Source organism: Salarias fasciatus, chromosome 10, assembly GCF_902148845.1.
Source record: "Salarias fasciatus chromosome 10, fSalaFa1.1, whole genome shotgun sequence".
Taxonomy (NCBI): domain Eukaryota; kingdom Metazoa; phylum Chordata; class Actinopteri; order Blenniiformes; family Blenniidae; genus Salarias; species Salarias fasciatus.
In genome coordinates, this window is record NC_043754.1 from 7,704,771 (window position 1) to 7,730,231 (window position 25,461).

A 25,461-nucleotide genomic window follows, 5' to 3' on the forward strand; every position below is an offset into this window, starting at 1 on the left:
TAATTTATCAAAACATTTTATTTTCTTGAACAACAATACAATATGTCACAGAAAAATCACAGAGGGATTTAAGACAGGTCTGGCTCAGGTTTTTCTTCGATGTGAGTTCTTTTCAAAACAATAAGTGCAGCGAAAATCAAACCGGTCAAGAGGAAAAAAATAAAAACCAAAAAAAAACAAACAACATAAGAAAAAAAGAAATAAAGAGCATCATCACATCCTCCAAATAGTACTAATGCTGAGGACAAGACACGAAAAAACCTGGACGCCAATAAAAGTCACATCCCTAAAAGTCTCTGCAAAAAGTGTCAAGAAGTACAACTACTGCTAATGCTCATCATAAAACCACTAATGCCTCACAAGGTTATGAAATTCATACAATGGAAACAAACAAACAAACCAAAAAAGTTAGAAAAGATCTGGTATTCATCTGCTAGATACAGTACAAAGACATCATACCATTTCTGCGTCCAGTAAACGGTGTTGAAATGGTTCCGAGCACCAAGCGGTCGGTCCGAGTTGTGTGGCTGACGTGAGCTCATACATCATGATCTGCTGTTTAATGTAGGGGCACTGAGGCAAGGAGGGGTCTAGCACCATGAGAAATTACACCGCCCCCCTGATTGCACTTCCCCTATCCACATGTTATGACCTCCCTACATCTCTAAAATACCTTGTAGCCCCTTATCAAGTGAAGTATCCTTTGATATGCAATAAATATATAAGAAAAAACACCATGTACAGTATAAATAAAGTCACCATGTACAATTTTTCCATTTTTGTGTGTTACCAAAAAAAAGAAGAACGGACAACAAAAAGAGGTATAAAAGTGGGATGAAACTCCCATTGCAGTATTTTAAACTACAGTGAAACAGGATTTCTTGACCATGTATAATAATATGGCAACAACAGAAAAGAACAAAACGACTGAGGTGGACAATCTGACCATATACAAAGTAGACTTTTTTTTGTTTTTTTTCCGAGTGAGAACAAAATTACATAAGTCTTCTAGTAAACCTGAAAACAGATACATTATGTACATGAGAGGGTGTGCACAGACTCATGGCAGCAGAGGGGCGACTGACATTTGAAGGGGCGGGGAGAAACGCTCGTACGACGCTGATGCCGAGCCTCCATTTGGATTCCAAACTGTTCTGTGTAGCAGTAAGAGCTCCTGAAAGGACTGAGCAGAGCCAGACCGATACACCAATCAAAAGCTTTACAGTATGTGGTGAAATATATGACGCTTTTATGGGAAAATACATCCAAAGTTTGTCGTTAGCCTACTACCATAATTAGTAGTATGTCCATGTGTAGGTTTGACATCTACTGATAATGCTGCCTTTAAAATCATCACTTGTATTTCATTATTGCTAAATCAGATTGTAGACTTCAGGTAAACTGATTAAACAACAATGGGTCTGGTGTAGTAACATACATGAGCATTAATGTATAAAAATATGTCGTTGATTGGCTCTAATTGGAAAAATACTGCAAATTTTGTAATGTTACAAAAAAAATAAACTTTTTTTTTTGCTAAAATTGTGACATCTAATTATGCAGATAGGTGCTTATTTAAAGCTTTTTTTATCCCTTCGAAAATCAATGTAAATTAGAATAATTATCTGTATCACTGTTTCTGTCATTACCATTGAATTCTTTTCGATTGAATGATCAGATCTGTTTTCATGAGCAATGAATGAACTGAATGAAATTCTGTTATGGAGCAAGAAAATCATCCAGTTAAGTCAGAGTTAAATTATCTCCTCCAATCTGATCATTATTTATATTATTGCTAATTAGATAAGGCCGATCTAATCTGATCGAAGTGTTTACATGACCCATTTTGAATCACATTAGTTACGGTCAATTCAGATAGTCTCATCAGGTTTTTCGCTGTAAAAATGTAGACATGGTATAAGCTCACAAAAAAAGTAAAGAAAATGATATACCTTTCATGAATATGTGCTAAAGAAGTTTAACTTATGTGTTCATGTGTGTATTAATACATTCTGGACAGCAAATACCCAGTATAATCCAGTATCGGTCAGGCTCTGCTTTGAACTGTATAAATGTTCTCTTTGGGGGTCACCAAAAATAAGTAGCGATCCCCTGACATATACATTAGTTTACAATAAAGATATAATAATATAATACTACTATATAAGCCTTTCTGGTGCTCTTCACCAAAAACAGAAGAGGAACCGTGGCAGCAGTGCATGCAGCTGAAGATCACCAGGATGGAGATTCTGTGGTGAGATGAAAACAGCGAGGAGCTCATCTGTTTGGCCTCGCCGGTTTTTGCATCATAGGACAATGATTGTGTTTTTCTTTGGACTTCTGGGACATGAACCATCAATGGTGGCTTCAACCAACCCCCCTTTTTCTCTCTCTCTGCACCCCGTCTATGCACACCGCTGCGTATTCCATAAATTCATTCACAATTTACAATTATTTATCTTCTCTGTCGTCTACAAACATTAACATAACAACAAAAGAGGTATAAAACTGGGAATGTTTTCCCATTCCAAAAATAAAAATGTCATTATGTGTTTTTTTTTTTTTCATCGTATCGTAGAAACGGCACCAACCACTGTTCAGCTGGAATAGTGAAAAAACAAGTTTTCTCTTCTACACACTTGATTTCCAACTAAGAACGAAACCATATTAGTCCTCGAGTAAACCCGTATTTTAGAGAAACTCAGAAAAAGTTATTCTTTTTCTTTTCTTTTTTTTTTTTTTTCCAACATAAAACCTCATTTGTGTGTCTAATTACCTCTAAATACAGTTCACAAGGCCAATGTGGTGTACTTCTAGGCTGGTAAAACGTCTTAAGTATCGAACGAGAATAAATAAGATTGAAATAGCACCTCGAAAAAGTTTTACAAACAGGAATTACAAATGCCAGAGTTTACCTGAATACCAAACAAAAAAACAGGAAACCAATACGATGCCAAATGTGACAATCAGCTACTTCTCCTGTGAAGCGATTCCCCTGCTGGTACAATAGAATCACAGCAAATTCATGGACATATAGAATAACTAGATTGGTATACAAAAGCTCTACTGAATTTGCATAAAAGTACCTGAATCAATACACAGAACCGGCTACTTGACGCTTTTGAATCACAGCAGTGTCCGTTGAACATATAGAACCTGATTTTCAGTGCTAGCAGTGCTCACATTGTGTGTGTGTGTGTGTGTGTGTGTGTGTGTGTGTGTTTGATTTTTTTTTTTTTTTTTTTGTACTCATCTGAAATGCTTCTGGTGGGAATTACCAGTCTAGTCATTCTATTTCCAAGCACACGTCCAATCAGCAGCTGGTATGGGGAAGACGGCGAGCTGTAGTTGGATTGGCTGAGTATCCATACCTTATTGTGTGATGTAAACAATACTGAGTAAACGTGATTGGCTGATTGAGAAAGTGTTTGCAGGAACAGATTGCCTGGAAAGGCAACGTTTGTGCTGCCATTAGAGTTTTGGTTATGGCTGAAAGACACCGTGGAGGAGAGAGACGTCACTTCGTGAAGGGCGATGGAGTCTGAGAGAGAGGGAACAAAGAAGAGGACAGACTTCAGCTGGAGGAGTCGGTGAAGACCAGTTTGTACAGAAAATGCACGATTCCTCCATGACCACAGCAGCCATTTTCTTATCAGATGCCAAGTGGAACTGAGCTTTGAGGAGAAACGCAGAAGCTGTCGGAGGCATAAACACCAGACTGACGTGCCGGCATCTCGCTTGGCGAGGCGCTGCAGCTCACATGAGGAATTTGCAAACTCTGTGAATATGTTGCGATCAGAGATCGACTCAGGGAGGGTTTAAGGCTCCAATTTGCATGACAAGCTGAAGATGGAAAATAAGTGGAGATACAGACAGTCTGATGATATGGAACAAATATCTCCAGCTGGACACTGCTCTCTGTAGTTGGCTAAAGAAAGGCCTGTTTTGAAAAAGCTTTTCCAAAGAGGGTGTGGGGAGAGCTCACCCATCTGCTGCCAAGAGAGAAGGCAGTGTGTTTATTTGAAGGCGGCCAGAGGCAGTAATTCACACTGCAGTGTCAAACAGGAACAGACAGAAACTTTCTTCCCACCGTATCCGAGGAGATCCAATTATTTGGGCTGTTAGGAGGAAAATCTTAAGACTTGGGAATGTGTGGCTAGGTGAGACAGTCCTGACACCTCCCGTGTGTGTGTTTACTGGGAGGAGGGCTGCGAGCACACGATTCATCAAAAGAGGACTTTGTGGTTGTTATGACAATGCTAGTGTGTTTACATGTGAAACATGAGAATACTAAAAAAAAAAAGGGAATCCCAGAACTGAGAGAATGGGAGGACGATAATTTTAGAGATGCTGGATTACCTTATTTTATAGTGGATCTGACATGCGGCCCTTGATGCTGGCTTTGCCTGCAAGCTAACATTTCTTCCTCGTGCAAGTAAGACCCGAATCCCATTTTTACTGACCAGCACGAAGGTGTCGTAGATTCTCATCAGCTCCTCTATCCGATACTGTTCCAGCACCACCACTCCCGCCAGCGCCGGGCTCTTGGCTCGGGCGCAGTCCTCACAGTGCACCAGGTACGACTTCTTGGTGCTGTTCTCGCTGGTCACAAACAGCAGGTCGAACACCTCCACCTGCACAAGCGCGGGAGGCGTCACCGAGGTTCACGTAAAGAGGGCGAAGGCGGCGAAGGTGGCGGCGAAGGTGGCGGCGGTGGCGGAGATCACTCACGTCACACTCGTTGCAGTAGTAGGCCGGCTCGTCCTTCACGCGGCTCTGGTAGCAGATTTTCTTCCCAGCGGCCAACAGCTGGTCTCTGAGTATCTGGATGTGCTTGATGGACTGCATCAGGCAGTGTCTTACAGAGACAGAGGAGAACCGTCAGGGAACAATGTAAACAAGCGCTCTCGTGCACGCGCACAGGTCAACACACGTGTCTTACTTCACCATCTTGAAGGTGTCTTGATCGGTGATCTTAATGGTGCGAGCCACATTCCAGGAGACGTGAATCATGGGTACGATTGACTTAACCTTCTTGACCTCGTTCCACTCGAAGCGCTCCAGGGCGAGCTGGTATTGGTAGGCTGGGAGAAAGAGAGAGAGAGAAAAAAATAACAAAACGAATGGCAAAGAACGGCACCTTTACCGTGTATTTAATCAGTAATGCGGGACAAAGAACAACTCCTGCCACTCCGGTGTCAGGCTGTTTTTCCAGCCTCTAACTCACAGTTGAGCGGTCCCACGTTCCAGGCGATGTTGTTGCACCAGCCAACCGCCTGCACCCAGTGCACCGTCCCCGCGTTGATCCACACCAGGTCTCCGGGCCTCTGGATGAAGCGGTACACGGGAATGTTGGAGCTATAGAGGTCCTCTAGGACAGGCCACCAGGACCCCGTCAGGTAGTCCACCCCATGCCTGAAGGAAGGAAAAGACACCAGATCGGCTTCCGGCTCCAAACACACGACTTTTGCAGCAGCGTTTTGGCCTCAGTGTTTCGGCTGATGTAGCGTCGCCGCCATGTGGCTGCTTCTTCTGTTGGAACATTAAACCGCCTCCTTACTCACTTCTCACAGAATTTGTTGATAGCCTCCCAGTAGTGTTCATGAACGGCAAACCACTCGCAGTCACCCGGACCGATGTTGATGTTGACTGAACAGAAGTTGTTGTTTTCTTGATGACCTTAATAAGAAGAAAAAAAAAAAGATTTTTGTTTCATTCCAAACCTTCCCAAACTCCACAAACAGCAAAAACAGTGTTTTTTCTTAAAACGAGGCTGGAATATGAAAATCGCTCCGTCTGTGGCTGACCTGGCGTGCGGCTGCCGGGCACCTTCATGTAGAGCTGCACGGTGTTCATGCCCAGGATGGTGTGTCCCACGTGACTCAGCATGTTGTTGCTGGACTCCACTCTCATGAAAGCCGGCAGCTTGAGCAGCTCCTGCAACTGCGGCTTCCACCTTGTAAACAAAAACACACGGCGGGTAACGGGATACGACACGGACCGAGAACGGCTCCGTGAACCTCATCTCACCTTTTGGGGTCGGAAAGATCAATGTTGGTCCCGAATTTAATGACCTTGCCAGCTGTTTTCAGGTCTGAGCTGTTGGAGACAGAGAGAGAGGTTCGCACGGTGAAGCGGAGTCTTTTTGTGCACGCGGACGGATCGCAGTGACGGCGCTGACCTGAGCGTGCTGCTGGTGTGAAGGAGGGCGGCTTTGCCAAAGAGGGGAGACGAAGATTTCGAGGTGGGACTGTTGGCTAATGTCAGGCCTGCTTTCATGGCCGCTGAAACGTCTGACGTCGGCTCCCCCTCCTCCTCGTTCTCGCTCTCCTTTTCCTCCTATAACACATCTACATGAGCTCAGCTGACAGCTACGGATCAGTCAGCTTGGAGCTTAAATCCAGGAAGGGACTCAAAATTATTCATTCAGTAAAACACCGATTTATGCAATTAACCCTTTTTTGAACTTTTCCAAGCAACGTGCGTTATGTTACTGTTTGCCTTGTCCTCTCATCTTGTCCTCTCACAGGGAACACTTTTAAAATGACAGCACTACACGTTTCTGTTTATTGTCTTTCCCCCAACATTGAAATGAGATTTTTAGCCTGATGACCACGATGCAGCAGAAGAAGCATATTTCTGCTGTGTTCATCCATAGTTTCATTTTTAGTTTCATAACATATATGTGAAAGAAAAGCCACCTGTGGGAGCAGAAAGTCCAAACACCAGAAAAAGTGGCTGAGTGTTTCTTTGACATCTAGAGGTCGCTTGTTAATTTGATTATACGGTTGTAAAAAACTTATTATCCCAGAGCACACTCATAAATTCAGCCAGAAAGAAAACAGCTCTATGAGGACCAAGGACGCTCAGCTACCTGTTGCACACCAACCTTTTTACTATCTGTGTGGATAAAAGTCAAAGAAATGTGCAAAGTGTAACATAATGGACAACGTCAGCAGTCATAAATACATATTTTTAAGAGCCACTAAATGTCACAAGAGCCATTTATAATAAAGACACACAATGAATAGATGAAGTGTGTCTTGATAAAACATAATTTTGGTTTACTTGAGAGAAAATGAGTTCCAGAGGATGGAAATGTAAAATATTAAAGTAGAATATGAGTGTGGACAGGTTATAAAGATTTACATGAAATACAATCTGGTGTAAGTGAACTAACGCCACCTATGATCACTGAACATGAAACATGAGTCGTGTGCACGTGGGCGTCATGGGAGAAAATGTCTACCTGCAGGCTCTCCTGGAAGCTGGATGCCTGGTACTGGGCGTATTTGGCGATGGTGGTGTGCGAGCGGCTGCTCTCGCACGGCCACGTCTGCGACGCGCCGTTCAGGTCCCAGTTCTCGTCGGCCGGCTGCTGCACCTGAGTCCTCACTTCCACCGCGTGGTCCGAATTGGCCTCCACCAGAGATTTAGTGGAGAACAGACCCAGGTCTCACAGAGGGAAAACAAAAGCAGGGAACACGTGATGATCAAACAGAAACACGCTGACAAGTTTAACTCCTAAACAAAAAAGAACTCAAATATTATGGTTGAATTTTTCTGCACTCCAGGCTGAGATCAGCACGTGGGGTAAACTTACTAAGGCGGAGGGATCCAGCGAGGCCTCTGATGACTGTAACAGCATTTTTGGGATCGGTGCAGAACTGCAGCAGAACCGGGGAGAAGGCGTCTCTCTTGCTTTCCAGCTGAAGAAACATATCATTTCACATATTTGAAGGCAAAAAAGTGATCAATCCTGTCCTGACACCAAATGAAAAATGGACTGAGCCTATTGCTGATGAAGTCAAGAGTACAAGTTCATCTTACTGCTTTTATTTCATTTGACCTGTTATTTGTGTATACATATATATTTAAAAGTGGTTTTAAAGTGCAGTTTAGGTCTTCACCAGGGGGCGCCAGAGAGCCTCAGTGGAGGCACAGCACCCAGAAGGATATGGGGGTCAACTTTATACATGCTTATTGAATATCTTTTAACAAAAACAAAACAATAAATACATTATTTCTTAAAAAAAAAAAAAAAAAAATGAACGTAAAATTACTATTTCTTTAAAGGTGCATTAAGGAGTTTTTCAACTTTAAAAATACCTATTTTCCACCATAAATATGTTACACATTTTTAATGATGTGTACAATGTGCCCTGACATATTCATTACAAGTACCTCTAACAGCGCTAAATTGTTATTTGAAAGTTGCAGTGCTGGTCTGGCACCAGAATTTTTTTGGGGAGAATTTGAAAGGAATGACGTAATGCGCGCTCCGGCTGGTCTGATTTAGTTAGGTTTCCTTTTGTCTGCCATTACTCCGCCAGATGCTTAGTGAGTAACAACTGAGCAGGATCTTCCAGAAAGTAAGAAAAGACTGGCTTCTAGCACTGCCACAGCTCCAGCACAGACTCCACCAGGTAAAAGAAACTTAAATTTTACTCGAGCGCTACTAAAAGAGCGAGGAAGGAGTTCCTCTCTTCCGTGCACACAAGCCACAGGCACGAGTTTTTCACTAAGCTGCATTATGGCCAAGGCCTGCAGGGGGTGCTGTTTCACATAAAATGTGCAAACTCCTTAATGCACCTTTAATGAAATCAAACTATGTAGGAAGTGTAAGAGCTGCAGGCTTTATATCGAGTTTTGCAACTTGTATTGCTGTGAAAGGCCTTAATGATAAAACATAATGTGGGAAAAAACAATTAAAAAGTGTAAAATTTTTCAAATATAAATTGAAATATAAATATAAATATAAATTAAATGATAATTAATGATTAGAACTCTTAAAGGCATTTCTGTGACAGATCATAAAATGTGCATCAACAATATCAAATTTCATGGCTTCTCATTTCAAGTCACTTCCTCATAAAACAGTTTGAAGGACTGCTAAACTTGTTAGAAACATGTTACAAATCTGTTATGAACCACTCTACGTGTCAGTCTGTAAGACAACTTAGGACAACTAAACATCATGCCCCCTGACCAGCGCTGATGTTTCCCACTGAGACAGAAGAAGCCTGTGAAGCTTGTGCACTCACGTAGATGCTCGGCGTGGGCGGGTTGAGCTTCTCCCGAGGTATGGGGATATCGATGTTGATTTTGGGTTTGACAGAGAAGGTGGGAAGCAGGTAGGACTCTCTGAATTTCCCCTTGACCCTCGTCCCCCTGGGAGAAACACAGCAGAGCAGCGTGAACTCATGAGCCGGACTGAGGGAGAGCTCCAGAAGCTGGGAGCGCCTTTGTCCGAGTGAGAACTCACTTGCACGCTCGGATCACCTCGGTGGCCGTGTTGTTGATGCTGAGCTTTGAAAACGGGACTCTTTGTTCCTCCAGCTCTGATATGTTGAAGGTTTGCCTTCCGGCACTCTCCATTTTAATCAGGAGGATCTTGAGCTCCTTCAGGCCCAGGGACAGTGCTTTGAGTTTCAGTGGGTCTGCTGGAGCCGATGAGCAGGGAGGTTTGCTTGCTGGTGTGGGAGCACCTGATTCAAGTGTAGTGATTGTTTCAGCTGAGGCTGACTGTGAGGTGTCAGTGTCTGTGTTTCCAGCTGCCTTATTTTCAAGCTCGTCCTGCTCCTTCTTCTCATTTGCGGTCTTCACTTCACCAGCGTCCAGTTTTTCTCTCTGGGTGTCTCTGCCACATGAGGATGAATTTTCCTGAGGATTCGGATCTTTCGCGCTGTCTTTAAGCGGTCTGGGTGGGTTCCTACAGATGTCGACTGCGAACGAAACGTTCCCCTCTTCCTTTATTTCAGTTGTTTTACTTTGGGAAGTGGTGACCTTGCATCCTCCGGCTTTAATCTTGACCTTGACGGCTGCTTTTCTTCTTCTGTCCTTGGCCTTGTGTTTCTTCTTCTTGCTGGTACCTGTGGCCTCCTTGTCCTTACTGGTTCCTCTCTCTTCCGTCGCGGAGACCGTGATGAGGCTGGTGAACGAGGCCGGATGTGTTGTGGTCAGCCTCAGCTCTGCACTGAGAGATCCATCCAGAAGAGACGAAGACTGCGTTCTCTCCGGGAGCACCTCCATATCTTTGTCATTCTCCTCCATACCGCTCCCGTTATCTTCCCTCTCTTCCTGCGCCGCGGCGTCGGCGGCAGACTCACTCGTATCTGTCGGACTGTGGGTTTTCAAAGGTGTGTCTGAGGTAGAGTGGAGTGGCGACTGCTTTCCGGGATGGGAGGCTGCTGTGGGACTGGATTTGGGGGGTGAATCCCGATTGTCTTGAGAGTGGATCTCTGGCCCCAGCGCAAGAGAAGAGGAGTACTTCACCCCTCGAGCAGGAGGCCGGCCGAAAGGTCCTCCTCGACACGAGACTCTCTGGCCTTCCAGGAATGTGGCGAGGCTCTTGAAGACGTCATCCAAACCAGCTTTGTGATGGTGGAGCTCATGAAGAAGCGAGCCGGAGGTCTCCCTGCTTCTCTCCACCTCCTTTTCATTCAGACTCTCAGAGACTTGCTCGTTTCTGCGAGGCAGCTCTTCCGGTTCAGACATGGCGTCGCGGTGACAGTCAAGTGCTTCCTCGCACGGCTCCTCCTTCACGTCGTCGATACTCTCGCCGTCGATGGGGGGAGGCGAAAAACACTGGGTGGGGCTGGGCTGCAGGACAGGTCGACTCAGGACGCCCTTCTCCAGCTCCTCCTCATCATCGCCCAGGACTGATACGGGAGAGCCCTGCCAGCTGAGCACCGGGGGGGTGTTGGCCAGGTTGTCCCCGATCTCCCTCAGACTTCCCAGCACAGCCACGGGCTGCAGGTCCGGCGCGTTGAGCAGCGGTCCCGGCCCGCCGTCTTTACCGTGGACCAGCTGCTCTGCGCCGACAGAACTGACTGTATCAGGAGGAGCTAAGGCTTTGAAATGAAGGGAGGGGAGCGCGCCGTGGGCTTTTGCTTTTGGTCCGTCTTCTGCTCGGGACGAGGCGACGCCGGGCCTCTTGCAGGTCTGGCTGAGGCTGGCGGTCTTGGTGGGCGACTGTTTTTGTTGCTTGATGGGAATTTTTGTGGAACTGCTCTTCTTTTTAGCTAGTTTATGTCGCTCAGATTTGGAGGATGGCTGTGGTGAAACGCAGCCGCGATGGAGAGCCTTTGGCCTGTGCGACGGCCGCTCGGCCTGCTCCCCCCGCTCCCTGTGCTTGTGTTTCGGCGGTGGCAGAGTTTGACTCTCAAGGTTTGGGGGTGAAGCCTCTGCTTTGCAAGTTTTGGCCTCTTCTGGACAACTGAAGGTCAAAACTGAAGAAAACATCTCTCTTTCTGTGGCTTTAGATTTCAAAACAAGTTTTCTTTCCTTCTTAATTGTTTTGTCTTTTTTCTTTTTTCTCTCTCCCAACCTTTTTTCCTCTTTTTTCTTCCGCCTCTTCCTTTCCTCACTCTTTCTGTTTGTCTTTTGAACTTCTCCTTTCCTCTCCTTCCTAATCAGCATATCTTTGTGTTTGTACTCGGACTTTCTGTGTTCCTCTGATTCCTTCTCGGGCTTGTTTGTTCTCGATCTGTCGTAAGGTGGCTGCCGTGGGCAGAGCTGTGACATCTTTTTGTACTTGGGGTCTGAGGATCTGGATTTTGAAGCAGTGTGAGGCAGAAGAGGCGTGGGGGAGGCGAGGCCCGGCCTCGCCGAGTGACCGGGGCTTTCGTGGAGTTTTTGCTGTCCGTTGGGGCAGGACTGCTGAATGGCTGAGGGATCTTTTCTACCGCTGGCTGCGGCGTAGGATGAGGGACTGGAGGGAGCACCGAGACTGCTGGGAGAGGAGCCTCCATCTTTAGGGCTGCAGTGAAGGGACAAATAGAGAGGAGGCTCCACACCAGAGGACTTGGAGAGGACGGGATCTCTTGAACTTCCCCTGCGCTGAGTTTCCTGCAAATGAAAAATATATATTACTGTTTGGGCTTTGCTTGCATGAAATATGTTTTCCAAGAATAAACAAAAAGTTAAGCTGGTGCCCAGGTTGCACAACTAATAACTGAGTAATCGCAGTGCAATAACCTTGCTTTGAGTCAAAGTCAGGGTCTTTTTTTGTGTGCGATTTCATTGTTCAGTGAGTGTGTGTGTGTGTGTGTGTGTGTGTGTGTGTGTGTGTGTGTGTGTGGCTTTTCACCGTGTGCTCCCTCCCACAGTCTAGAGACATGCCTATTTGGTTAATGACGGACTCTAAATTGTTTCTAAGTGTAGTTGTCTCCCTCTCTGTCCAGGCTGAACACCGCCTTCTGGCGAATGTCACTTGTGACAAGATCCAGATCCCTAACTTGGATAAAGTTGGGTACAAAAGATGGACAAACTGCATTAGTCTTATTCCAGAGCTAAACTAAAAGGCGACTGTGGCTCAGCTGGCAGGGTGGTTGTCTTATATTAGGGAGGTTGTTGGTTTGACTCCAATCTCCTGCTGTCAAAGTGTCCTTGGGCAAGGCACTGAATCACTAACTGCTCCAGGTGGATGGACTGCTGAAGCAGTGTCCATTACCATTAAACTCCTCACATTACAGCTGAGAAAATTGCAACATTTTGTGGTTGGTGCTGTGATCCCAGGTGGATTTCCAAAAATTCAATACAATTGAAATATGTTTGTCATTTCATATGTTCTGCATCTGTTACACATAAACTGTAATATTTAATCATTTTATCTAAAAAATCAAAAAATCAACTATTTCCCAAAATATTGTAATACTCCACAAAAGCAGATATTTTTTTACCATTTTTCTGGAACCAAAGCTCAGAATTATCACAACTTTTTGAAAAAAAGCTTAGTTCACACATGACAAGCACAGAAAAATCTGACCAAACAATCAACTTTTTCAACAATATTTACAATGTCGGAGGTGTCTAGCATTGTGTAATATTAGTAACAGACTTTTAATAAATGCCTCTCACTGTGCTTTGTTTGTGGTGGTGGCTCCGGGAGTCCTTCTCCTCCAGGGGGCGTGGCGGGGCGTTGTGCTGTGGGGCTCGGGGGTGGCCAGTGTGCCGCTGATGGTGATAATGATGGTTTTGGTGGCTGTAAGGCACACGGGTGTGGTCTGCTGGTGAAGACGGGATTTTCCGTTCGACCTTCCCTCTGCTTCCGTGGTGTGGCTGTCTGCTGCCGCAGCTCTGGTTCACCGGCGCAGCGTTACTGAAGCCGTGCTCCCCAGCCCGCAATTTAGAGGTTTCCTGACAAACATCAAACCCGATGTGAATAAAGAATAAACATGCACTTGTTCAGATTGAGCGATCTCTCACTGCGCGTGGATGTTCACCTGTTGTTGAGTTGCTGAGGTCCTGTGGTCGGAGTGGTGGCTGTCATTCAGAGGCTTCCAGTCGTCTTGGTTGCTGCGGTAGTGGCGAGGTGGTGACGGGATGCGGGTAAGTAAAGGTAAATGCCTTGATCCGGGATGAGACGACTAAACAACACAGAGTAAATAAAGAAAGACCTGTCACACTCCATAAAACGAGATCCTCCAATAGGTGGTGCTCTTGTGCATGAGTTGAGCACCGTGTACAGGCAGGGTGAGTTTAACAAATCAAAGTTTAGTGTGGAAGTTTTACCTGATCGGGGCCAAAGTCTCTTCTCCTCTTCGCTGGACAGTCTTCCCTGGGGGGTAGAGGGTGCAGTGCGGATGGACCGTGCTGGTGCAGCTGCTCTCGCCGCTGGTGGTGGAGGACCGGCCGTTTCCAGGGCCCCGGCCTGTTGTTTACCATCCTGCCTGAGAAGTTCCTGCGGCAGTCTGAGGGGGCCCACCTCTCCGGCGGGGGCTGCAGTTCCCTGTTGTTGCGGTGCAGGCGAGGATTCCCGTGCTGTAAAAAAACAGAACAAACAGTCATGGCCAAGGAATCGAGTGCTTTTCAAAAGTTGTTATTCCACGCTGGTGGGCCTCAGTACCGAGTTGCTGCCATTGTTGTCCCAGTTGGCGTAGCGGTCTCCTGGTCCAGTTGGATAACCATTGCTGGTGCCAGCTCGGTTGTGGAATGAGCGTGTGGAGCTGTGATGCCAGTTCTGAGCCTCGAACGGCTGCTCTTTACCATCCCAAATCCGCAGCAGCTGCTGGTGGCCCTTCGAGATGCTCTTGTCCTGAACATGGCTCACTGGTCTGTCCCCTCTAAGAAAAACAAAAACATAAACAAACATATGTTAGCACAAAAAAATCGTGGAGATATTCAACACAACTGTGTTTCACCCATTTTAACAACAACTGTTGTGCTGTTCACCTGTTGTAGAGACGGCTGGATACTGAATGGTGTGATGGATTGCGCCCTCCTTGGCATCTGTAATCACAAAAATACACAAAAAGCGATGTAATCTCAAGCTAATCAAGCAATTCTCGTAGTAGTACAAAAATAAGGAGCTCGAAGTTAGAAATCAAACTAATTCCAAACTTTTTTCAGCTTCCAGGTTAACCGCTAACCACTTTCCACAAGTCTTAAAAATGATTAACTTGCTCCAAATACAAAGGTCAGGAGCATTTCTCCCAAAGTGACTCATTGACCTCTGTGAAGAAAAGCTTCACTTACAACACAGTTCTGAGCTGAAAGAGTGGGGCGATGATCTTTATCCAAACTCTCATGTTGCACATGCTCTATCTCAATCCAGGTAGCAGGTTTTATTTTATTAAATTAAGATATTAATGTAAAAGATTATTTATCTATTGCTGAGTTTGCGCCATGTGAGCTCTCTGCTTGGAGTTATTTCCACTGTTTGTAATTTTGTGATCATTCTTCATTGTCTGTTGTTTATGTTGCTCAAAGCAACAATTAGAAGCCCAAAGTTGCAGTTGAAATCATAATAATTAGCACTTAGCGTCATCAGAGTAGTGTGATTGTATCTTTTGCCAGCTGCAGCGAAAGAAGTTAAAGTTTCATTCAGCACTGTCTGGCTCGTCTGAGCTGCAGATGGGTTTATTCCCACAGCTGCAGCATGAATATGTTAATCAGCACTTCAGTTGGCCTGCCCCATAAAAGTAGTGCTCATCCCGATTCAGCGGAGATAACAAAGGCCAGGTGCCATGGAGAAGTTCAAACCTCGATTGTTTCTTCATGAACTCCCACTTTAAGCTAAATTTCTATTTTTTTTCCCATCTATTTGCTTAAAAAAAAAAAGCCCCCTGTGACAATGACAGTTCAAAACAACAATGCATTCTGCTTCGACCGCAATCTCACATGTGCATTTGTAATATCAATGAAAAGTTGTGACTGTGCAGAAAAAAAAAAAACCCCACTCATTTCTTTGTGTGAGCTGCTGACCTTTCTGTGTGGCTCCAGGGCCGATTGTTCACAGGAGCCCATTGTCCTCTGTTAGGTCCTCCAGCTGGATAGGAGTCCCATGTGTTACGGCCGGAGTAGAGCTCTGCTGGGTGATACATGCAGCCTGCAACACAGAGGGAGTTCAACCCAGTTCAGCTTTATTTATAGAGCACCAATCAGAGCCCAGCGAGCTCCTGACACTCCACATAGTGAGGTTACGATAAATTATACAAACCCGACAACATGACAATTTGCACATGAGAACCAGGGGAGAGGAGGGAAGCAGAGGAAAACAGGAGCGGAGGAGCTCGGAGCGTAAGACAGTGGTTCCCAACTTAAAGCCTGGGACCTCCTTGAGGGAGCACTAAAGATTATAGAGGGGGGCCCGAGGCTTCGCTTGCGCTCAGGTTGTCAAAATCAGATTTGCACCTGTCATAATAAGCATGATAAGACAATTTCTGGGGCAGACATGGAAAACTGTTAACTGCTTTTGCAGATTGGTTAAAGAATGGGGTCTGCAGCTGCTCAACGACTCAGAGTTTGGGAAACCGCTGCTTTAAGACAATGCTATAGTTTCAGGATGAGCTACAAATACATACAATTTTGTTTTTAACCTACTTTCAATGTTTTTTTCCTCACTTACTCCACTTATTGGACCTTCAGGACCTCCACTCTGAGATGAGAAGTGATTCTCAACACACAATGAGACTCAGTTATGGGTTGAAAAAGAAGGATTTCAAGATATTTAGGTCAGTGACATGATCACTTCAGTAGAGAGAAGCTAATATGGAGTTAATATCATCTCTCCAGCTTGTTCTGGTCCTCCACTGGAAGTTTTATCATCAAACACAGTGACATGCCATTCGTTTCCACTCATTCAGAATTCCTCTTGGACCCAAACAAAATAAGTCAGTTTGATAATGTCATCACCCATCCTGAGGTTTTTATGGGAGACACACATCTTGAAAAGCCAGCCTCCCTTCTGTGGGACTCAGAGTTATTTGTGAAGTGATAAAAATGCAAGCACAGCCTCTAGGGGGACGCAAACAATTTGGGGGGAAATCCCAAATGTGGAGAAACTGCAGAAAAGCTGTAAAACTTCTCCTCTCGGCTGTAATTTTAGATATCAGAGGTGCACCGCGAAAAGTGGGATAGACGCTTTTTTTTTTTTTTTTTTTTTAACTAATCCGAGTAGGCTTCCCTCAGAAAATGCCCCACATTGATTTCTGGGCAGCATCTAGTGATTAAATGATGACAAGCAGCTAAAAATGTTGACACTGGTCACATTAAGCAGGAGCACCGAGAAGATTACAGAGTCTGACATAGTTGGAGGAAAATTACACGCCAACTTCACACTAATTTTGGACGTAACTTCAAGTCAACGCTGTATTTAAACTCATAGTGGGGCTGGCAGATTCAAATGATAGTGTCTGCAAAAGCTACCGAGCAAGTAAATAAAGAAACAAACAAATAATTAGCATAAAACATGTAAGCGCAGCTACTTCTGACTCCAAAATCTCTTTACTGTACAAGGACAAAAGTTATTGTACTCCACTGGATTTTAGAAGTGTGTGTATCACCGGTGTTGAAATGTGATTGTTTGTCAGGTTTCTTCTATAAACAATTTTATACAAAATAAACTGTCATAGTTGAAAAAAGAAACTAAATCTTCCGATTCTGAATCTTCAGTCGAAAAAACTAAAGCCTATTTTAAAGCCATCCTGTTTAATGAAATACGTCTGGGCTTGCAACACATATTTCCCATTTAAAACAGAGACAATACAGGTTTTAAACAGAAGTTTTATCATTTATACTTTAGACAGGTTTATTCTTGACTTTTTCCAATATTTTCCATGTAAATAAACCAGGATCAGTGTTGCATAGCTTCAAATACACGTGTGTGTCTGGCATCCAACATAGTAAGATATTGCTAAATTCTGAAAAAAAAAAAGCTATTTCATTCTGAGATCACACAGCTGCAGGATTGTTTATTCACGTGCAATTTTGTCAAAGCTACAAACAACCACTGAACAAAGGTGCAAATAATAGATCTGCACTGAAATAGTCGCCCACGAGCAAAGCCACGGAGCAGAGAGAGACAAACAAGCGTTGTGTGGTTACCAGTCTTGGTCTGTATTTAGGAGGCCCTCCACTTCACACCTGGGAGCAAACGGCAGCCTGTGGACAAAAAACACATGCTTCAGTGAGAGCGTCTGAGTCTGCGCATGGCGACATGCATTTCTGGACCGTGTCTGCTCAACATCTGCTACTGATCAACGCCAAACAGGCATTTTGTGCATCTTCAGTCGGTGTGATTCCTTGTGCAGCGCTGGATCTGTTGGGTGGCCGTATCATCAGTCAGCCAGAGCTGCATTGTGCTCTCAGCCTGTCTCTAATCAGAGCTACCCAGCAGCCACCACAGCCAGTGGCCATGCAGTGACAGAACAAAAAAAAAAAAAAAAAACATGGCAGTATGACCAAAGACCATGGCAGCTTCACTTTAAGAACAAAGGAGAGGGGGGAGAAATCCTGGTGGTCTGCTTTATTATACTTCCCACCCTTTCCTTTGTGTTGCTTTAAGCTACGACTCCTTGATTCACTGGCAGAGTCGGTGGATGAAGCTCAAATCGACTCCTCAGCGGGGTTCACCGTGGCCATCAAGGCTCACTGCTTTAAATCAGATGCTTCTGGTACACATATTTGTAGGGGCGCCCAGTGACCTGCTGCAGGTCATATTTGACTGGGTGTCTCCCACCAGTAACACTGCTTCTGCACTTTCTCTGTGTTTGATGCAAACCTTGCTCCGTCCAATCAGGTGTTTTTGTAATTGACGTTTCACTCCTGGTGTTGACACGCACGTGTTGATGCGATTTAATCGTATTCTGAGTCACTCTGCATGCTAAACAGAGCACCGCTCTACAGGTGACAGGTTGCACCTCAATACGTGTTCATTCCCCGCAGCTATTTATAAACAGGATGACGAATGATTGTGCAAAGTTTTACCACTTCCCCTGAGGTAGTTTGTGAACTGAGGTGAGCCGTGTCCAAATCTTACTTAAATAAGACACTGCACAGAAAAAAAAATAAAAAAATCAATAGAAATGAATACAGTACTTCTAAGTCAGCAAGTGTGAGATCAACAAGTCTTGATTGAAATGAGTTATGCATAAACACGCTGTGCATTCATGTTCCCATTGTTCAACACAATACTCAACATTTTTCTCAGTTCAGGTTACTCTGGAACAACATTATCTTACAAGCTGTGATTTCATCTAACACAGTCTGTAAACCCCTTCTCCAATCTACAATAACCCAGTCTCACCAGTGCACAAAAAGCAAGGGTCTTGAGATTCCAAAATATGTCTTATTATGAAAATAAATTAACAAAAGTCTACAAAGGAAGGAAACTCAGATTAAAAGTGAAACACAGTCCCATTGTTCACTATGTTTTGACTTCAGCTGCATTGCACTGTGTGTACTTGAGCCTTAGACTCACTATTTTGTGTGCATATGTATGTAAATGGAAGCAGTGTGTGGCAGTGGTTGGTTTTGTCCCCTCAGAACAAGAAGAGCATTGACTTTCTATGTTCTCACTGCGGCTGCATAGATCTTCCCAGCACTCAGCTTCCTCTCACAATAAGAGGACATACTCATTCGGTTCAATAATGACCCTAAATAGCTCAAATTGTGTTAATGTCTTTGTTTGGCGACTTTCCTGATCTCTGAAAGTGCGCTGTTGTACTTTTTTCCATCTACTTTTCAGAGTAACCACACCTTGAGCTGCTGCTGGATGATGAGGACCCACCGCAGCACCGTCAGTCTGTTCTTGCGGTTCCACTGGTGCAGCTGCGGCGTGTTAACCTTTCTGTGCGTGATGAATGAGCGAAGTGAGCAGCCTCTCCGAGTATATTTCCAACCAGTTGCTAGAGCAACTGAAGCCAGACACCTCTGAGTGTTGTGGCTTCGGGCTTTTCAGACTCAACTGCATTCAAATGTATTTTTAGCTTACAAAGAAGACACAACAGGACTGGATACGCTACTAACATACAGTTAAACAAAGACTGTAAAGTCTTTGTCTCAACAAGCAGCGGTGCATACCATCCACACGAAGCTATACATTGGAACACGTCTCAAGAGTTTATCCCACAGCCTCTTTTCCCTTTTGTGCCCAGACAGAAACTTTGCATTGAGAGACTGAAGAGGTGTAATCAGGGAGTTGTGTTCCTGAATTACACAAGGTGTGTGCAGCCAGAGCAAGCAGTCAAGTGTCAGCGCCAGTCTGTTGCATGAAATGCATGATACCTCTGTGAACAGCCGATAATGTGATTTTGGCTATAACCCAGGAAGCAGCAGAGTCTACACTGTCTGTGCATGAAGGAGGCGAGTCAGGTCATGATCACACCCCGGCGCGGTCTTGTTATTTGCGTTGTTATCCTCCCATGTGTTATGTCTTCCAGCCGCACCATGGTTATGACCCCGGGTTCCCCAGCTATTCTGAACAGCCACTCTATTTTCTTGACCTCCTCCCGAAGTAATCTTAAAAGGTCACGGATCTGATCGACAGAAAGATGTTTCAGACCGGCATTCCATGCAGATTGGAATAGATGGAAAGAAACAAAGGATTTGCCCTCTCTGTTACCAACAGGTGGTGCTTCTGCAGCTCAGACAACAAACTGTTAACAGGAAGGCTACATCCATTTTTATATTTTGGGATGGTAAAAAAATCCCACATGCTGAGGCCTGCTGGGTCGTCTGGCTTGGTGAAAGCCTTGATGTCTGGCAATACCCGCTGTAATCCTTATATCACCTCATGGTACATTAAATCTGCTGACACAGGGATCAGCTTTCAGCGCTTTCCCGTCTAATGCCGACATTACCTCCCCAGCTATGTGGCATGAGGATCCTTCAAGCTTTCTTTACTTAAAATCTTGAATATATGAGTTTATTCTGTGCCCAAGAAATTTTAAATCGTTGTTATTCTAAATACATAAGAAAAGTTTTCCGACTTTAGTTGGTGCCAGTTATTTGTACACTTTTCCTGTCTCTGCAGTTGTGCATTATCTTTAGACAAAGAACTGCATTTCCTGTGCTTTTTTCCCCCCCCTGCAGACAGTAAACACAGCATCTGTTGCAGACCTTCTTTGTTACAGTGTTGTAGGGGGAGCTGTCAGTCAACGGCTGCTCAAATTTGACTCTACAACAATGGCGCTGTGCTTCTTATATGAAACCCATCTGTGCGGGGTTAATTCAAAACATCTGGAATTTAGCTCTGGGGCTAAATGATGTCATGTGCAAAATGGGTTAAGTTGCTGTTGGTTAAAGTCTTGTCTTCCCGGCCAGATACCTTTAAAGAAAGAATGTGCAGTGGAAACTTATAGCAAACTTTGTTCCAGTTGTTTTGAACCAAGGCTTTGCTTGCCACACATTGCAGGTTTGTTGCTAGCGTAACATCTGTGCACAAATGATCCTTTATAATGCAAACTTGCCACCACTGTGCGCCTTTTGTGACCAAAGTGTTGGCCTTCAGTTAAAGCCCCCATTCGGCTGTCTAACCTTTAACAGTGTCACCTCGCTAACCTTGTTTGCTTGGTGTAAAGTGAAGAGCTTCACTTGAAATCTGATACAGAGCGTAGGGGTGTGTGTTTGTGTGTGTGTGTGTGTGTGTGAGTCTGCACTCCCGCTGACCACTCTTACCTCGCAATGTGCAACCGAGACAAACGAGGGGAGAGACAGACTTTCTGGTCCCAATTTGATAACTCCGGTCAGGAATAGAAAGACAGCAGACCCGTGCAGTCTCCGATCCCTTTAAATAGACTGGCTCATCCTCTGCAAGCTGGCAGACACACACACACACACACGAACACACACAAACACACACACACACACACACACACATAGTAGAGTGAGGAAATACCACAGCCAGTTGGTGCACAGATGTAGAAGGCAGGAAGGTTTTATTGTTTTAAACCTGAGGCAGTGCCTGCCCTCCGTCCCTCAGGTATCGCTGCTGCTCTCCTCTTTCCCATTCTCGTCTTTTACTTCCTACCAACATCTGCACAGTTGCTGATCTCCAGACAAAGAAAGTGAATGAAAAAAAACCAAAAAACCTGAGCTGGCTACCTTTGACACCCATTCTTTCCTACTTCCTTTCCCCCTTGCTATCTCAACTACTAGACGCCCCTCTTTTTCTTTTCTTTTTTACATTTCTTGACACCCAATATCCCAGCCTCTTGCCTCCTCTCTCGCAGCCTCTGCCTATGCCTCACCCTCCTCCCTTTTCTCTGCACGCTGTGTCCTTGTATCCCTGGCAACCGATGATATCATTTAGTCCAGAGCTGGGAGGAAGGCCTCAAGCAGAGGAGGGGAGTGTTTGCATTTGTGTGTGATTTTGACATGGAGAGAAAGAGAGAGTGGAGGGCGATGGTGAAGGGTGGGGGTGAGCAGTCAGTGGAATTTAATGTCCACATTTCTCAGTTCACTCTCTTCGGATGGTCGCTGCATTTATTCAGCGGCTCCGTCAGCTCAATAAAAAAATATGCAGCGAGTAGTGGAGGAGGGCTGTGCACGCTCCGGCTTGTGTGTCCTCAGAAAGAAGCACTACAATCATGCTCGTCTGTCATGATGCTAGACGCGGTAAGGCACTGCAGGTGTGAATATCACGCTGTGATTTTGTACGTGCATGCGTCTACGTGTGTGTGTGTGTGTGTGTAGTAAAGGGCTCTTGCTTCTATACCATAAAAGGAAGGATGGGCTGCAACACACCAGAGTCCTCTCTGGTGGCTGTGAGGCTAGCTAGCACGAAAGACTGGAGATGTGAGGGGGGGGGGAACAGATGGAGGGGCAATCGAGAAGCAACACCGTACAGCCAGAAAGCCACCGGATGAGCAAACCAACCCCTCCTGCATGCATGCACGTGTATGATTTTATTGGACGCCGGCCTGAAACAGCGATCACAGAGAAAGAACGTACAGTAAGAGGCGAATATCAATCACATTTCTAAAAATAACATCCCCGCAGCCCCTGCTTCCCTCTGCTCTATCCCCCTTTCTCCCTCTCTGTAATAGCAGCTTCTCCCGGTGTATGCTCCATAAAGCACAGCCCTCTGAGGGGTGCTGGAATGTACCAAGGCAAGGTCAAGAACAAGAAAGAGGGGTGTCTTTCGCAAACAATGCAAACTGGACAGCTTTTAATGTGAACAATGGCAATGTAGCAGGTTAACAGGTTTGAAAAAGACACTAAAGCACGTGTCTGAGTGTGTGTGTGTGCGCGTGTGCGCGTGTGTGTGGGTCAGACAGCTGGGTTGTGAGGGGAATGGTAACCTAGAAATGCACGTCCAGGTGGTTCACTAAGCTGACAATCATACCAGCCCAAAGCACACACTGGGTTCATGCTGTACTTTAGTCACAGTAACCCTAAATGTCCTTTGTGGCTTCTTTTTTTTTCAGTCACACACAGCTGAACAACTGGAGTCAATCTTTGACCAAAAAAACAATGAAAAACCAAGTGACTGAGCTGCACTCTCAGAGCAGAGCAGGACGAAGCCGGCTCAGACAGTCCTCTAAATGAACATTAATCATCACACTGTATCCTTTTACAACTGTACTCTCTGCACTCAGGCTGATATGCAACAGTTTAAGTACAATGTAGCCACATCAGAAGTGAGACTGCAACAGTTCCCCTCAGCCACATTCAGCATTTCATATTCCACACTGGCTGGGAGTCTGCACGTGAGCAGTGTGTGTGTGTACGCGTGTGTGCGCGCGTGTGTGCTTCATGCATGAATGTGCAGCAGTCTGCAGACACACTCACACACACGTACACACACTGCAGTATGTTCCAGCAAGACAGATCGGTCTGAAACACTGACATCAAAATGTATTTACACAGTAATTAACAAACCGAAAGAAACATTTAAGAGAAACACGCACACGCACACTCTCTCACACACACACACAGACTTCAGGATCAGTGTGAAATGCATGCAGTACATTTCCAATGCTCCAATATTTCCATCAAAGCGCACCAAGTTGGATGAGAGTGGTCTTTACCTCTCTTCACTGTCCTGCTCCTCTCTGGTCCACACGCCCCTCTCTGCTCCCCTTTTCCTCCCTTTCACTCCTCGCCACCTTGTCTCACCCGATCCTCTCCTCTTGTCTTCTTTCTCCCCCCCTCTCCTCCTCTTCCTGTTTCCACTCCACTCTCTGATGCTCGAGCTCTCATAGCAGACCGATCCATGTGCAGACACGGAGGGGGGCGGGACCACCAGCTGCCAATCGCGGGGAGAGTAGCCAATGAGAGGGCAGAAGTAGCCTATCCATTACATTTTGCAGTGAACAAGAGGAGGCAGGAGGAGGGGAAAACAGCCAGGGAGAAATAAAGAGAGGCTCTTTATTTCCCTGCTTCAGTGTGTGTGTGTGTGTGTGTGTGTGTGTGTGTGTGTGTGTGTGTGTGTGTGTGTGTGTGTGTGTGTGTGTGTGTGTGTGTGTGTGTGTGTGTAAGTTGGAACAGAGCCAGTACAGTAGAAGAGATATTTAAAATCTCTCCACTGCTGTAAAATAATCTTTGGGAGCTGATACAGACGTGCTTTTCCTCCTGGCTATCTCTTGCATTTGGCTGGCATTCATGTTCACCATGAATGTGATAGTCTGTGGCTTTATTATTTGTTGCAAAAAAGATGCACACACATTTTGTTTTTTGCACATCATTATGCTAGAAAAAAATGTTTTGGTGACAAAGGGGTGAAAAAAAGAGAAAGAAAGCAGACAGTATGAAACAGACTGAAGTTTCTGCCATGTTTGTGGCTCCTGCAGCAGAAATAGTGACAGAGGGTCCGCCAGTGTTTTGGCTGAGCTCAAATGTCAAGTGACAGAGTAACCGGGAGGGAGGTGGGGCTCCCGGTGCACCGGGGAGGGTCTAAAATCCCGCCAGAGCTGCCGAGGAGCCGGGCCGGACTCACAGTGAAATGGTGGAGAGAGGTAGACGGCTGCTGACTGATTTCTTTAAAGCCCCAAAGTGCCTTAGCAACAGACCACGAGCAGCTCAAACCCCATTGGTCAGCTCCTGACCCCATGTGGGGAATTGGACCAATCAGTGAGCTTTGGTGCAGCACTTAGTCTGTGCTGTTTTATATAGAGAATATATGTTGAACCACGCCCCCTGCTGGCTAAAAGGAATTCTACAATCTATACACTGTCACCGTAAATGAACTCATATTAAAATTAAGCTGCAATTACTGTGAAATACAATATAAAATCATTGTTTATTTATGTAGAATGCATACGAGCATCAGTTGCTAAAAAGTTTATAATCATACTGTATATATATATATATTTGGAAAAATTGTAGTTGTAGTACGGCAACTCGGAAGGAACAAAAAGTGTAAACAACTGCGCTTACATGACATGAGTGAACTCAGTGACACACACACACACACACACACACACACACACACACACACACACACACACACACACACACACACACACACAATTCTAAAAAGTACTAATCATCGCATTGGTGTAAACTATAGTCTTAGCTGGAACATATAATTAAACTAATAACAAAAACAATTGTTCAAGTCCCACAATGCTGTGCAATTTCAATCTACGGTAGTTGTTAGAAAGAAAGAAAGAAAGAAAGAAAGAAAGAAAGAAAGAAAGAAAGAAAAAGGCAAGTGTAACAACACAGTCAAAAAGACTGTAATAAAAAAACAAACCTTCAATTTCTGTTTCCCTCCTCTTTCGTCTAAGTTATGCTTTAATAGCCACAGAGCAGGGAACTAAAAAAGTTTTTTAGGTCAACACTGCCCTCAGGTGGACAATAATCAGTACTGCAATACAACAGTTTTGTCAGTCTTTATACACTCAAAACTATAATGTTTCTAACATTTCCTATAATTTAATTGTGGTTATTTTTAGCCTTTAGTTTAAAAAGTAGCAAAAACATGCTGTATTTTACCATGACTTATGAGCCAAAATTATGAAAAAAAAGTTCATGGGAAATAAATCTAAAATATGTTGCGATTTAACTATTTCTAGAAAAGGAATTCATATCATTGGTTAATAAGCCTATATTTTATTTATTTAAGATGGATTTTAACATAGATAATACTGTATATTCCACTAATAATAGAAGGTAATAATTGAATACTTAAGCTGATTATTAAATTCTTAAATTTAAATGATAGTCTTATCAATTCATAGTTTTCTAATAGGATTATCCAAAGTAAAATAAACATCTTTTTCATTTGATATA

At 44.6% G+C, this 25,461-nt stretch overlaps 1 protein-coding gene across 1 annotated transcript; it reads right to left on the bottom strand.

Moving 5' to 3' along the window:
* On the bottom strand, positions 1-23,405 carry LOC115395116 (uncharacterized). The gene is made up of 22 exons (XM_030100502.1): positions 23,256-23,405; positions 20,902-21,035; positions 17,329-17,385; positions 15,208-15,331; positions 14,176-14,232; positions 13,850-14,066; positions 13,516-13,764; positions 13,227-13,370; positions 12,862-13,140; positions 9,266-11,850; positions 9,045-9,171; positions 7,604-7,709; positions 7,250-7,455; positions 6,182-6,339; positions 6,031-6,099; positions 5,808-5,956; positions 5,565-5,679; positions 5,228-5,415; positions 4,943-5,084; positions 4,732-4,858; positions 4,464-4,634; positions 1-3,541 (listed from the first exon to the last, which is right to left on the bottom strand). Exons 4-22 carry the CDS (start codon positions 15,324-15,326, stop codon positions 3,518-3,520), a joined length of 5,232 nt encoding a protein of 1,743 aa, XP_029956362.1. The 5' UTR covers positions 15,327-15,331; positions 17,329-17,385; positions 20,902-21,035; positions 23,256-23,405; the 3' UTR covers positions 1-3,517.
* Between the last annotated feature and the right edge of the window lie 2,056 nt (positions 23,406-25,461).